At 39.9% G+C, this 15,790-nt stretch overlaps 1 protein-coding gene across 1 annotated transcript in view; it reads right to left on the bottom strand.

The window, feature by feature from the left end:
- Gsc (goosecoid homeobox) overlaps positions 1–9,211 on the bottom strand; it is a 40,797-nt gene extending 31,586 nt beyond the window's left edge. The window contains exons 1-2 of the mRNA XM_019041828.2: positions 8,055–9,211; positions 1,177–1,406 (exon numbers count right to left, since the gene is read on the bottom strand). Of these exons, the coding sequence (XP_018897373.2) occupies positions 1,177–1,406; positions 8,055–8,523 (699 nt within the window). The 5' untranslated portion in view covers positions 8,524–9,211. The remainder of the gene's footprint in view (positions 1–1,176; positions 1,407–8,054) is intronic.
- Positions 9,212–15,790: the final 6,579 nt, after the last annotated feature.

The raw sequence follows: 15,790 nt of genomic DNA, 5'->3' as shown, positions 1-15,790 counted from the left end.
GGAATTCCTGCGAGTGTTAGAGGGTGTCATAGAGTCATATTTACTTAACATTGAATATTGGACACGCAAGTATGTTTTAAAGAACTTGCATGTGCATGAATGATAAATATTAAAAATGACATTCTTGGAAAAATTGAGATTCTATCGGTGTCGTTTACGATCAAATCTGTCTATGTGTAAATGTAGTGTTCAGGTTTATTTCTCTCATTGGACTCCGGCATAAATTATTGCATACTGCCGGCGTAATTTTTTTTCCTTTCTTTCTTTTTTTTAGTTTAATTGGCAAATGAAGTTATTTTTCAACTTTGCCTCGGAGGCAAGCGACGACTGCAACTAGTTGGAGTCTTTCGACGTCAGCAAACAACTCCTGTTTGCTGATCAGCAAGAGCAAATTGACTGCCAAAATAATCGTCGCCTTGTTGACATCGCCCCGAGCCCACGCTCTCCAACCATGACCTACGGGACATGTGCTTGCTATTGTGTTTCATGCATCACCGCCGTTTATTTACATCCCCACCCACGCCCACGCGTTTGTTTTAGGGGCGATGGGGAAAAAACATCATTTTTAGGGTGGGTTTTGAAAGAAACTAAGTAATGAAATCACGAAAAAAAGGAAATGGGGAAAAAAGGGAACAAGGGACGGTTTTAAAATAAAAACGGAAACGGACCAGTCGCTATGAATGATACATTGCACGAAATTGAGACGCGAGGGAGAAAATTATGGTGATCAATATCTTTGTGTTTCAAACAGAGTAAGTTGATTCGTTGTCCGGCTGACAAAATGGCGTATCTGCAGTTCTGCACATCGAGATGAGCCCGGGAAAATATTGTGAAGATATTATAAGATACATGTGATTTATAAAAAATTTAAACTTACTAAAAAAAGTCATATTTATAAAATACATAATTATAATTATAAAAACAACAGAAAAAGGGAAAGTATGGGGCAAAAGAGGGTATAATATTATACGGGCGATAGGGTTCATTGCAGAGTGTAGTTACGCCCTTATGTTAGGAGGGCGACGGATTGTCAACAAAGCTAATAAAACGGTTTTTCTTGTTTTTCACCCATTCGCAATTTTGGAGCTCACATGATTTGGAAAATAATCGATTCAATCATTGTGTCTTAGTGAGAAGCTACAGCTACAATCTACAGTGGCATATTAATGTACTTACTTCCACTCTTTCTTCTTTGAGATCGACTTTGAGTGCAAGCTGCTCCCGGAGAACGACGTCCGGATAGTGGGTTTTGTCGAAAGTGGCTTCCAGTTGCTCTAATTGCTCCTCCGTGAAAATCGTCCGATGTCTCCTTTTCCGCTTCGGCGGGGGCCCTGAGGAGTGCACTCCCATCGCCATAGCAGCCTGTGTCATGAAGTCTGGGTATAGATTTGGATAAGCTACCCTCGCTGAAAAAATAGAAGTGCTCATGATAGAAAATACTGTTAAAAAAAAAAAAAAAAAAAAAAAAAAAAAAAAAAAAAAAAAAAAATCAATCGGGTATGTGAACCGAACGTTCGGCATTCCATATCATCCCAAATATTCGGTTTGTCAAACTGAACTTTCGGCTGCACAAGTTTGGTTACACGAACCGAAAGCTCGGTTTGACGAACCGAAAATTTAGTTTGACGTGCCAAATGATAGAACACCGAGAGCTTTGGTACATACGACCGAACTTTTTAATAAATAAGCCGAAGTACGGATATTTTCCAGTTTCACGCTGTCTGAACTTGCCTCTCAATGTATGTACTCTACTCAATGCATGAAATAAAATTTAAAAAAAAGTAACTTCTTTGTGGAATGGGAGGGGGTCTCAATGAAATGCTTAAATTTTTAATGAATGTAACTATTTCATAATGGTTGATTACATCAGTAAGATAATGGATCGAAACTCGGTAAAAGTGGTGATGGATAAAATGTGCAGTAGAATACATTTATGTTACTCAGTTAAAATGATTTTGAGTGACGGTTAATTCATATTAAACGAAATGTTGTTTTATTATACTGCGAAAGGATATAATTAATTGTTTTATTGGAGGGCATAAAGTTTTTCGACGTGCCAACGGGACGTATCATCATCGAGGTGAAATTCGTAAATCAAAATACGAGCGTGATAACAAATCAATGATCCAAGATAGTTTCAGAGGCAAATCGAAAGCTGCAAACATATCGTTTTTTAAGTTTGGAAAGTATTAAAAGTACATTAATAAGGAGTAAGCCGCATAAAAAGACGGAGAACCAAAAACAAATTCAAATAATGTTTATGTAATAATGTAATAGGTTTGAAGGGTTCTGCATTCATAGATTCGGGAATCTAATAACATAAAAAAGTAAAAATGCAGTGGGCCCGTATATTCTCTGTGCAAAAATTATTGATTTTTCATTCCGAGATTTAAAGTTATCCCGCTGGCCTCAAATATATGTCAGGTTTATCGATATCATACGCACCCGTATCATACGTGCTATGTAAGAAACGAACTTCATTCTTTACACGCGAGGCAGTAAAATGCTCCTTCATTTCAAAAGCCGACTTCGCCGCTTTACATGAGAGTCAAAATAGTTGCATCCTCGCAAACACGCCACCAATTTCCATTTAAAGCCTAGTTTTTTCACCCAATCGTCGCGTCCTCCCTCTCGTGAGAAACTGTTATTAAATATCGACGGTGAAACTACCAAACCACGTATCTCGGTTTGCGACGTCGCAGACTTCCTGTCATACTTTATTTTTGAACTGAAAAACTACTTAACATCCAGTCTTGAAAATTTCTGTTATTTTTCCTCTTTGTGCGGAGAAAATTCCGTGAAAATTTTAAGGAATGATATTGATTTGGTCTACTTCAAAAAAATAAAATGTGAGCGTAGATTTTTAAACACCGCAAACGAGATACGTGGTTTGGTAGTTTCACTGTCGATATCCGTTTGGTAACGTAACACACAAATTTTTAGAGATGATAGAAGAATGTAATCAATGACATTTAAAAAATTTATATGTTTTGCATTCAGCAGTATTCTCATTTTAGTACGATATTTTCATTATTCCAATAAAAGAAGACGACAGTAAGGATCCTTAAAAAAAAGGTTGGTCTCATACTTTTATAAGATAAATTTGGACAACCATTATTTTGAGGGGTTTAGAGGACAAGGCGCATGAGTGTAGTTTTTGCTAGTTCGATAAATACATTTTTGCGGTGTCGAAATTGCATGGATCTTTATAGCGGAAAGAGAGTTCAAAATGACCTTTTGATGCATAACAATTGGAATTCGGGAGCGAATTTCTCGCAAAATATACATTAAGACTAGTTTCACTTGAAATAATTAATACCTCTATTTTTCTCAAAAACTGCACTTAGGAGCTTTTTCCTCCAATAAGCCCTTTATTTGATCTAATGGAATTGGAATACTTAAAAGGTTTGCAACAAGGCAGTCGCTTTAAAACTAGGTTTTGACCCTGATTTTTCGCTGGGTGCAACGTCTGAAGTTCTGGTAAGAATATTCAATTATATTGAAAACTGAACGAGACTTTTTGAGTATCTTGTAAAAATTTAAAATCTAAAAAAAAGGACACAACACTGGAAAAAAACACATTGGATCTAGAGCCCAGACTCTTAAAAACATCGACAAGAAAAAATACTCTTGATTCAATCAGATGTAAGCTTAAATCAAGAACCAAGCCTCTTAATTTGAGCGGATTTTCTTATAATTTAAGCTTAAGTCTGATTGAATCATGAGTCCTTTTTCTTGTCGATGTTTTCAAGAGTCAGGACTCTAGATCCAATGTATTTTTTTTCCCCAGTGAAGTCTCTTTTACGTTAATCATGAAATTTCCGAACAAGATGCACGATTATGAACACATCGCCAAAAAAGGCAAGGAATATGCCATTTGAGTGCATTATGAAGCATAGTTAAAACTTAAAATGTCGTTTAACTGCCAAGGAGGAAATCGGCAGTAAGTCGAAATGATCCAAACGATTGAACCTAAATGAAATATACCGCCGTGAGTTGTTCATATGTGAGCGAATACTTGCCGGAAGAATTGCCCCGCTCGCTCGGGTAAAAAACTCATTCACTTTGTGGGCACACGAGGCAACCGAAAAGTTTTAAATGTTTTGTTTGTTCGAACTTAGCATGAACTAATTTTTAAAGGCGAATGCAAAATTCATCGCCGGGAACTTTCCAAGCGCACCAAGGCAGAATTCTTAAGTGTTTGTAAATACAACTTCCTCGATCCTCCGACTTTCCTGCGACGCGGAAAAACAATTTCCATAGCTCCCGATTTTTCTTCTCTTTCAAACATCGAATAAATATGGAACAATGAGGTTTCAAACTTATCGGAATAATTGAATTCATTACTTCCGGCCTGGTTAGTTTTTGCATGTTTTATTTCCCTATATTTAGCCTCATCTTTGACATTTGTCTAAAAGGGGAGTTTACTTTCCAGGTTACATTTTTTAGCGTATACTAATCGGTTATTAAGAAATATTCCAAAAACAGTATTTTTAATGTTGCTTCAATTTAAAGATAGCTACAAAAATAATGGAACTATTATCGTTAGCCACGAGTGCCTTTGCTTACTTCAAAACAAGAATATCACATTACCTTCGAGTTGAAAGTGCAAACCTATTCAGTATTTGTAAAAATAGATTCACTCAAAAAACACGTGCGATTCGTAGGTTTATAGATCGATATCGCTAAAGCGTAAAACCATATACTTCCATTTGTGACAACGAATTTCCCTTTGAAGTCTATTTTTTCTTTGGAAAACGAATCGATATAATTTCTTGAAAACTTCTTTGATTTCTTTTCTCCGTCAGCAGAATATCCTGTGGGAATTTCAAGCTATTAAGTTGGCTTGTCTCTCTTTCGGAAAAAATGAAATTGGAGCGGACATTTTGCATCACCTAAATGGAGGTACGTGGTTTCACGCTTTGGCCATCAATATGTCGATCCAACGTACATTCCGAAAAAATACTATATGGATTTATTTTTATACACGGCACTAAGAATTATTTCTTCTTGAATTCAAAAAAAGGTTTTCCACACTATACAGATTTTTGTGATACAAACCAAGACGCCTTCAACTCAAAAAAGTATAGTTCTTTGTTATGAGGGATACATAACTGATAACTCTCTCCTTGGGCAGGGATCTTTTCCCCCAATGGCACTTCGTGTCTAATAAAAATGATTCAACCATCTAATCAATTTACATGAACAATCTGTTCATAAAAAAATATTTTATCATCTCCCTGATCATTTCGAGTTAAAAATAATACAAATTTATTGTAATAGTCTAATTATTTGAAATAATTAAATCTCTTCGCCCAAACCGCGCGGGATGCGGACGCAAGGCCTTTACAGAGCGGTGAAGCGATAATATTGCTCCTCAAATATTTGACCATCAGCGATGTATCGGGCTATGCTAGAGCTCAAGACTCCTATCAAGCGGAGCAAAATTTCGATGTAAAAATTACAAAAAACCACTACAAATCTGAATGAACCGTCTCTGGATTTCATAAAAGCAAACACAAGAAAAATATCTCCCGAAATAGGATTAAATCGTTTACATGCTATAGACTCTTATAATACGACCTCAAGCAGACAAGACAAGACAAGACAAGAAAAGACAAGACTCGTTGCTATAATTCCTGACTAATCCCCCCCCCTCCCCCCTAAAAAAAGGGGCGCAATGATGAAATAACGTTGTTTGTTGAAAATGGAGTGTAAATAAAGGCCACGCTTGAATAGTTGATTGGGCACCGCGGGCCTCAGGGGTGGCATTACTTCGGATACCGAGAACCGCGTAACTATACACACAGTTGCAATGTAAGTTATGCTGTTCTCGCTTAGCACGGCATAATATGGCCATCACCCTTCTCGGCCTCAACCCGGCTCCGTTATTGAGATTAGGTTTTCATGGTTGTTTTAGCATGATTGCGTTTCATGCGAAAGCGTCAAGTTCTCTCAAGTCTTGGTTTTTTTTAAGGTGGGTATGTTTGCGGAAAGTTCATGAGGTTATACTTCGACCCGCTTCCGCCACTGATGCCCAAATAACCTATTGTTGAGTGTTCTTACATTCTGCCATTTATTTACGAAATAGCCCAACCACCAAAAACTCACAATCCTCAATTTCCATCAAATATTAAGGTTTCCATGGCTCTTGAAATTTTAACGTTTATGGTCTTTTGTGTAACCGGTGCATCTTGTGTAAGACCATAGCTAAATCATGTCATTTCATTTCGTTATAGTTGAGTAAAAAATTCAAGGATGAGAGAAACTCAAAGGCTCAAATATCAACAAAGTGAGGCTTTAGAAAATTAATTCTTCAACCTTTCTACTTTTTATGACCAGGTAGAGATTTGGGTAGAGGAAATTTAAAAAATTAGGTTTGATCGGAGAAACAAAAAATTTTAAGCTATGATGGAGCTTATGTCTGCCTCAGTTTTGGATAGTTAAGTCTGAAATTGTAGATTATTGCTTTTCTGGTGGAGACGAAGAGGATTTTATAAATGTTGCGAAAAAGTGTTTCCAGATCGTTGATTTGAGCTTTCTTAAGTTACAAGGTAAAAATCACAACTGCTTTAGAAGAAATGATTGCGAGGGGAAATGTACCGAAAGGGAAAAGAGAAAAAATGGCCTTTTCACTGATGTCTTTTTCCCAACTTTGCGCCGTCGTGAATTTCAAAGCGAAATTCTAAAGTTAGGAGACTCAAAAGTTAGGAGAGTAATTGTACACCACTAGAAAGTTGTTTCTGTTGGATTTTTTGTCAAACGAAAAACACTTCTCACTTTTTACCGTGTCCTAACTACAACTCGAATTCGAAGAAAGGGGATTTTTTTTTTGTACGGCATCGCACAAAGTTGTGTTCCGTTTTAAACATACTGAAAAGAACAATGTAAATGTATTATCAAAATCACAAGTAGACAGTAGAAATTTTATTCTTCATTATTCTTAAATCATCAGGTATTGATACATGTATCTTTAAACCGTTTCCGCGTACCTGTAGGAGAGTATTAGGGTGAAATAAGACGTTTAGAGAATTTTGATGTCTTAGAATGAATATTTCCGATCTTCAGGCATTTTTGGACTTTCTCTTATTTAAACTGTCAAAACTTGAAAGAAGTATTTTTATTCGGATCATTACTTTTTTATTTTTTAATTAAAAAAAGACGAAAACTAAGCCACTTTTTCTCATCGAAGGAAATGTTACGTCCACTAAAACTAGAAACTCATAAGATGCTCGCTCAAACTTTTACTACAAATACCGAAAAAGTGTGAAAACTTCCTTTTCATCGACAATATTGACATCAGACTCTACAACATAAAATCATAAGAGTACAGCGTAACCGAGTAATGGGTGACGGGGCTGTACCCCGAAGTGGTCAGGGAGCGTAGTGCACGGGAAAAATGGATTGCTGATCTAACAATTAAATTGTTAAGAAATATGTCCGACATTTTTCGAATGTACATTTTACAATAGTGGAAAGCTAATTTAACCACGGGATTTTTAACCACGTATTTTTTAATGTAAAATCTACATTGAAACATGTCGAACACTTTTGTTTTGAAATTGTTAAATCAGCAATTTCATTTTTTCCATGCGGGCTCCCATTCCTCTTCGGCCGCGGACTACCTTTTCACTAAAAGCTGAAGTCGCGGACCACTTACAAAATTAGAGGACCTTTTTTTGGTCATATGCTTTTTTAATTCGACTTTTCGGACAATAAATTTTAGGCGAACCCTTCGCGAACCACCAAGCGGCAGCCCGCGGACCGCGCCAAGTGGTCCGAAGACCATCACCGGTCGGAAACCGCTGCCCTCCTACACTGAAGAAGAAGTTAGGGCTGTATAGACATACCGTCCGTTCCGAGCACAGAGGTCGAAAGTTCCGGGTGCTGTAGCCGATGCTTCCACTGCTCCGGGTGCTACGCCCAGAACTTTCGACCTCTGAGCCCGGAACGCGAGCGGTACGTCTATATAGCCCGTAATTACGACTTCCACGGCCGGAGTTTTTGTTTTCCAGTGTGAAAAAGTACATGCCGAGTAAGAAAAGTGGACTAACCGAAGAAATCCGCGGAGGGGTTGAGGGCGGCGGCGAGGTGTCCGAGCGGGAAGGGGTGCCTGATCAACGGCGGCGAGGCGAGGCCCGAGCCGGCACCGATCCGCGACGTGGCATTGACGTTGACGTTGTGCACGTTGAAGACGTCCAGACACGTCGTGGAGGGCTTGCACGTGGGCGCCAGGATGCTCTCGATCGTGAAGACGGACGAGGCGCCTCCACTCTTGATCGTCTTCATGGACTCCTGGTACTGCTTGCTCCCCTTGGAGCAGCACCCGCCGCTCAGGTCCTCCAGCCGCAGCTCCTGTCCCATCGGAGCGTCGTCGTCCTCCGTCAAGTCCTGGAGCTGCCCGTTCTTGGCGTAGCACTCCAGGAAGCCCCTGCCGTTGCCGCTCTTCTTGTGTTGGAACTGCTTGTTCACCGGGTCCAGGCGCAAGGAGACCGTGTCGATCATCTTCTCTTTCTTCAGCATTTTACCACGCTTACCAGCCCTGGCGCGAGGACATTTCGTTCGACGCCGCGATACCAGGTACTCGAGAAAAGCTCCAAGTCGAGTTTAGATTAATAACTATCCGTGGCTTACACGTGGTGAGAATCGTTTGGGGACAACGCGAGTGAATAAATCGAATTGATCACCACCAAAAATAGTCGATTGGATCGGAACTGATTAACTGAATTTTAGAACTTGTTCGTCGAACTTTTTTAGCACTAAAATTTAAATTCCATCCGAGTTAAGAATTCCGGTTGGAGTCGAAAATCTTGATTGAAATTTGCACTGACACAACTGATTAGAGAGTTTAAACTAAATCGCAACTTCAAAACCACAATTTTAGGTATAATTTTCTTTTCTTCCGACAAGAAATCGATTCCACGGCGCGATGATTATTTTAAAGGTGTCAAACTGTATCACTCGGCAGAGACCGACCAATAATAAAACTTGATTTTGGAAGAACTTTTTAAATAACCTTTTTAAATAAATCGTATTTTCAAGCGAAAGTTTGGAAAACACGGCTACTGAACGGTCCACAGTTCGACTGGAAGTGCGAAAGACGAAAACGGTTTTTCTGGCTACTCCGTGGGCGATCCGTCAAAGGGATGAAACGGCGATTTGCGCGCGTAATCGGAGATGGATCCGTGGGTGAAACACCGGAGGGATGAAGGGTTGACGGATTTGTAGCCGGGTCGGGAGTGATCCCGCGTGCGGGACGCAGCTATCTCCTCTCCGCGGGAACGCGATTGGCTCCGGGAGGCTCCGCCCCTCCGCCGGGGGTAGCGCATTCCCACCCCGCGGATCCACCCCGGCATGGAGGGTTTTTCGCCGGGCCGTTCCTCCCGCTCGGTAAATAAATAAAACAGCGCCCCCCGCCCTGAATTTATCTGTCGCTGCTTCCTCGCCGTGCGCCTGCAGATGAGTCGCGTTTTCGCATTGTCTCTTCCAAATCGTTTTACTCCGCTTTCTCTCTCTAATTCTAATCTCCGCCGCTGATTTTTCTCGCTCCCGAGTCGGATCCCCGCTTCCAGGAGTCAATTATAATCCCGGCTTCCGTTCTAATATTCCCGTCGTCGCTCCGACTCTACCCCCCCCCCCCACCCCCACCCCATCCCCCCACCCTGCTCCACTCAATTCCTCCCGGCACTCTCATGCAGAGGTGTAGTTAAATTGAATTTGAATGCCACTCAAATTCTGTTTACTCTCGTCGAGCTATTGTTATGATTATTAAGACGCTTTTTCGCGAGGAAGAGAGGTATGGTGTTTTTGACGTTATTTCATTTGCTATCCTAGGGGAAGCTCCGAGTGATTTTTTCACGATTTTCGAGAAGGTGAAAATTAAGGAACAGGCAATAAACTACACGCTTTATTGCGAACAATTCGCGAGTATCGCGCCGTATCGGAGTTAGATTCAGTTTTAAATGTATCTCATGCGATCCGAACTTTTACCTCTGAAATATAAACTGATCATCAAAAAAAGTTTTATTTTTACACCTAAAAAACTATGAATTCAATATGAAAATTTCCTTGGTAAATTTAATTTTTTGCAAGGTTTCAGTAATTTCATTGCACGGAATATATGTTGCACAATGGAACATTGGAATGCTCTGGGTTTCTTTTTGCAAAATGCAATCCGCTTTACGTGTCACTACTGCGACTTCAAATTTCATCGAGGTTTTTGGAATGGTTTTTCTGAACAACCAGACTGGGGAAAAAAATTTACAACTCGTCGGAATTCGTGGGATTTTTTACGGTGAGTCCGTTTTCCAAGCGTAAAGAAAGTTTTTCTTTTTAAGGAAAATCATCATAATTCCTTACAAGGATGTGTTCTTGAAGTAGTATTGCTGCATTTTGCTGAACATTGGAAACATTGTTTTTTATTAATATGATTTAATGCTGAAGACCTTTTTAACCTAGGGTTTCTTAATCTGAATTTATATAGTTCTAATGCGGGCCTCCTAGAGGAAAGAAGCTGATTGAGGAATGATACCTAGTTAGGTAGTACGGTTCTTAGAACAGCAAGAACAAGCGGAAAATAAATGTTTTAAAAGCTAGATTGCATAGAATCTAGGCAATGACCTACATAAATATTTCTTAATACTTTGTAAGTAGGTGAAATGTTAAATAAAAGTTTAGAAAAAGTAAAAGAATGAAACAATTTTTTAAAAAAATAAATGAATGGTGTGAACAATGATACAAAATATTCCTGTGCGGAGCTTGTGAGTAATTCCGATCATGCATTGTTCTCCGCTTATACTGCCACTGAGCAGTATGTTTCCGAAGGAAATAATCCAGACCGTCTCTCTATAGAGGTGGCGGTAATTCTGACTAGTCAGGGCCGGATTATGGGCCGCGGCCCATGGCGGCAAATCTAGGGGGCGGCAAATTTTGCAATTTTTTTAAATGTAGGTATAAAAAAAATCTGATTTAGAAAAAAAAATTACAAACGAGAAAAGGCTACAAAATCTCTCATTTCCTGAGAGTATAGTAATTTCTAATTTTCTCGTCTTTCAGTGATATAAGAGACAGCACCTTGACTTACAATTAGTTGAGTTAAGAGAGAAACCAAACACACAATTTGGCCTGGAACGGCGCGACTTAGGGAGAAATGATGACGAGGACTTGAGATGAAAAGGAGAAGCCCTCGGCGCGGCAATCGGCATGTAACACATATTAGCGCCTACAAGACTGCACGAATACTGCACGCATTGCATTAAACACAGTGCGGTTCTTGTGGTCAGCGTGAAACGGATAGCGCCTACAAGAATGCATGAATACTTCACGCATTGCGCCAAACACAGTGCGGTCAGCGTGGAACGCATAGCGCCTACAAGACTGCGTGAATACTTCACGCATTGCGCTAAACACGGTGCGGTCGGCGCGGCGGCGGAAGTTAAAATCATTAAACCAAATTTTGTGTTTGTTCTTTCATAATTTTTTCGTTCATTTCTTATGAATGGAAGGCCTTGTCCATTAGAGATAGGTTTACGAAACTTGACTTTCGCGCAAAGTTCCGTGACCTTTTGCTAGTAGTGTTGACAGGGCTTTCCCAAAAAATGTGTTCAACACGAGTAAACGTGTCTTATACACCCCTCCCCCGATGGCACGTTCACTTGATGGTTTTTATTGATGTTTCAAAACAAATGAGAAGGGAGCGGCAAAATACAGGCGGCCCTTGGGCGGCAAGTAAAAAAATCCGGCCCTGTGACTAGTTGGAAGAAAATTCTTCCTTAAAATTAATGATATTTGACGTAAAGTAAATGAGAAAAACTTAAAAGCATTATAATGATCTCATAGTATCATTCGAACCGATTTTATCAGGAAAGAAACCAATGTCATCAAGAACAAGTTGAGAAAAAGCGATTTCGAAGTTTTTCTCGAGTTATAGTTCGACGCCCATTTTCACATTCAAAAATATTTTGCTCCTCCTCGAATAATGTTTGACTGGAGAAAATGCACGGCTGGGTAAGCTCAAAGCTATTCCTATCTCATTTTTTCTCCAAAATGTGATTTAGTACCACGGTCGGACTGGCTCGCATCCGCGAGCGTAGACCCTTGGCTGGTTAAAGGGCGTAATGTGATATTTCCTGGCAGGGCATCCCCTACGTGGAAAGGGGTTCAGAACATTTTTGCAAAGCAGCACAAAGTTTACGCTATTTTCAAGTTCAAAGTTTATTAATAGTACAGAGTAAAAATTGCAAAATTATTGGACGTATTGAAGTAACCGACAGACTTCTGAAATTAAAAGAAAACATAAAAAATTAAAGCCACTAGACGCATCCAAGCACCATTATTTCCAAAAGAACCGACCCAGTGCTGCGGTTTACACGAGCTTAAGACGTGGGTCTGCAAATCCATCCTAAAAAAGAGTCAGACAAGAACCTGAAAAAAGAAGAAAGAACGAGTATCAACACAGCCGAAGAAGGGAAGACGTATTCGGGCTTCTTTTTTAACTTATTTCCCCGAATCTGAGCGACACTTCATTGACAGCATATAGCAGAGAATCGAGAACGCTCGCCTCGCGTCATCGCGCCTTCAATTTTTCAGATGCAGCTCGGACGTCCATCAAGTACGAATAGTTGTATCTCTGCGCCACTGTCGTAAACACGCATCCTTTGCCTCCCTCTATTTCCATAATGTGTTTGTTTCCGTTGGTCTTATTCGTGATGGTGCTTTAAGCACCACGTGAGTAACACAGCCGAAGCGAAGGTAGGAGAGATGTGTTCGGGCCTCTTCTTTAACTTTTCTACCGAATCCGAGCGACGCCTCATTGACAGGGAGCTCACGCTTCGCGTCATCGCGCCTTCAATTTTTCAGATGCAGCACAGACGTCCATCAAGTACGAATAGTTGTATCTCTGCGCCGTCGTTAACGCCCATCCTTTCCCTCGCTTTATTTCCATATTGTGTTTATTTGCGGTTGTCTTATTCGTCATGGTGTTTCAAACTAGTAGCATAGAGCAGAGCATTTCGAAATCACGACTCACGCCATCGCGTCTTACATTATTTTTTCATATGCAATGTGGTCATCCATCTTGCGCGAACAGTTGTATCGCGTTTACACTTTAGATGTCTCTTATTTTAAATTTCGAGATAAATTAAGGTTAAGTTGACCCGATACATACTATGGTATGTCCTAATCAATAGTCATTTTGAAGAGGAAAAAATATGTTTAAAGGTCTCCCAAGAGGTCTATAGGGAGGGGGGGGGGCGTACGTCTAAATTTCGAACCGACTATCGCTTCCAAGGGAGTTACACATAGCGAATGAAAGAGGGGTATGATAAAGCGCCGGTATGTCAACAAAAAGGTGAAAATTTCACAGAAAAGTGTATACGCTTCAGAAAGTAGTTCTTGGACCTCTGTTCGCCACTGTTATGCGTGAAAAGCACTTTTCTTTACTCCTAGCTCTCTCTTCCTTCGTTCAGTTAAGAAATTTTTCGCATATATTCTCGGTCGTAATTTTTTTCTCCTCTTATTTTGCTATGTTTCAGAGGGGCGCGTTTTCGGCGCGCCAAGGGGTCTTATCTGCCAATGGCAGATTGACCTTATGGCCAGTCCGAGCCTGTTTAGTACCTTTCTCTGTAATTTTATCCATTTAACATTTAATCGAGCTTTCATCTAATCTAGTAATACGCTAACATTTTTTGAGAGGCGGTGAGAAGGAATTAACGTTTCCATACCTGAATCGTTTACATTTTTTTTAAATCTCCCAGATATATTTTCATTAGAGTAGTAGAGGTTTATACAAAGAAATTACAAGCTTTCCCTCAATTACAACATACCGATCTCAACGGCTTTTATGGAAATGTATCACAGTCACATTTATAGTGGAACTTATTAATAAAGATCAGTCCTCAGATGTCACCATCAATCAGCGTCGTTCTTTGGTTCGATGATCAGTCATGCCGGTGACAAATCAATACTCTTCACAGTCATGTTATACCTAAATCCGACGCAGGTGAGCAGGAGAGGAAGCCGACTTTTGCTTTTTACGATTTAATACTTGTGAGCGGACCAGTCAATAAAAGTTCAAAGGGTCGCGCTCCTCACCTCTCTTCCGCCTGTCTTGCCTTTTGCGCCCAATTTTTTTAAAAAAAAGCTCCCCCACCCCCACTCCTCATTAACTTGCCCCTGTTCCATTGTGCAGCAAAGCAAAGCAAACTTGCTTTGAATGAGTTGCGTGCTCAGCCCTTCGTAAAAAGTAGCGGAAAAGCATTCGCTCCTTTAGCGTTTACAAGGCAGGAAGCCTTTAAGTGACTTTAAAGATAGGCGCGCAGAGAGGCATTATCGAGCAAATAAAAGCGAGTTAATTTGCGATCCATCCAAGCGGCCACTTTCCCGGGATGATTCTCAGAACTCCGATCCCAAAACCAGGAACTCTTTAATTACTCAATCTCATATTTTCCAAGGAGAATAAAGCAGTGGCTAATTATAAAAGTTCCCGGCTTGAACTTTCTCTCAGGCTGTTGCAAGTTTGGTAACTTTGTTATCATGAGATTTTCAGTCGTCCTGCCGGGGGACTCAATTTATAAAGTTAAGTAACGCAGGGTAATAATTATCTTTATTTCTTCTTTTCCATCAGTTTCCGTTGAAATTCCTATTGAAGATATACCTTGTAAAATTACCGCCTAAATAAATTAGAAATCGAAGGTTTCTTTTAACTTATGATTCTAATGATTGCAATATATCTTTGAGGAATCCGCCGGCATGGATTTTTTACCGGTGTGCCGACATGATCCCGCGGCAAAAATCCCGCGGTCTAATAATCCTGTGCGACGAAATCCCGCGCGTTGAAATCCGTTGAGGGCTGGTACAACGCTATCTCCGTCTTTTATCACTGCTTAACACCCCTCAATACGGAAATCGATAAAGGTTGTTACAGAGAAGAGCAATTATGACGGAAGAAAATTGAATTTTGACGCTTGCGGATATCGACCGATTTAAAAGACTCGCCACGACGAATCGACGCTGAAGATAACGCCTGAGTATGTGCAACTATTACTGCTCAATGGATGCCCGTGTTGCGTCTGAAAAGCTGAAGGCGCGCACAGTTCTCCTCCGCTTACAAGTCATGGTGAGATGGTGCTTTGAAGGCAAGGATTAAAGAATATAAATTTATTTATTTCTAGCTTTAATCCACCAACATCAATTCCAAAATCTCAAAAGGCTGCACTTGCGGTAAAATTGATACGCACCTAAAAATTAAGTGCTAAGCAATGATATCATACGTACTGGAAAAAAAACACATTGGATCTAGAGTCCAGACTCTTAAAAACATCGACAAGAAAAAATAATCTTGATTCAATCAGATTTTTGCTTAAATCAAGAACCAAGCCTCTTAATTTGAGCGGTTTTCCTTTTGATTTAAGCTTAAATCTGATTGAATCAAGAGTATTTTTTCTTGTCGATGTTTTCAAGAGTCTGAACTCTAGATCCAATGTGTTTTTTTTTTTCCAGTGCGGCAGTTTCGATGACTTTTAAATGAGGTGTCACTGACATGTTTCATATTTAAGTTCATGTACCTCTCCGTTGGTTTCCTGACCTTTACGCGTGATGATAATCATTAGGGAAACATCGCCAACATTCGAACTACACTTTTATAAACTCGTTGTAACGGCTGGAAATGTTTCACTTTCAAGTCAAGATACCCTCAAGTTACCTTACCTATCATACATGGTAACAATAATGATAATCACACAGGGAATCTACACCATTTTTCTGGAACCTAAATTTTATAAAATTTTCCAGA

This window comes from Bemisia tabaci, chromosome 3, assembly GCF_918797505.1.
Source record: "Bemisia tabaci chromosome 3, PGI_BMITA_v3".
NCBI classification, from domain to species: Eukaryota; Metazoa; Arthropoda; class Insecta; order Hemiptera; family Aleyrodidae; genus Bemisia; species Bemisia tabaci.
The sequence above is the reverse complement of the archived record's forward strand: the minus strand, read 5'-3'. Positions and strand labels throughout refer to the sequence as shown.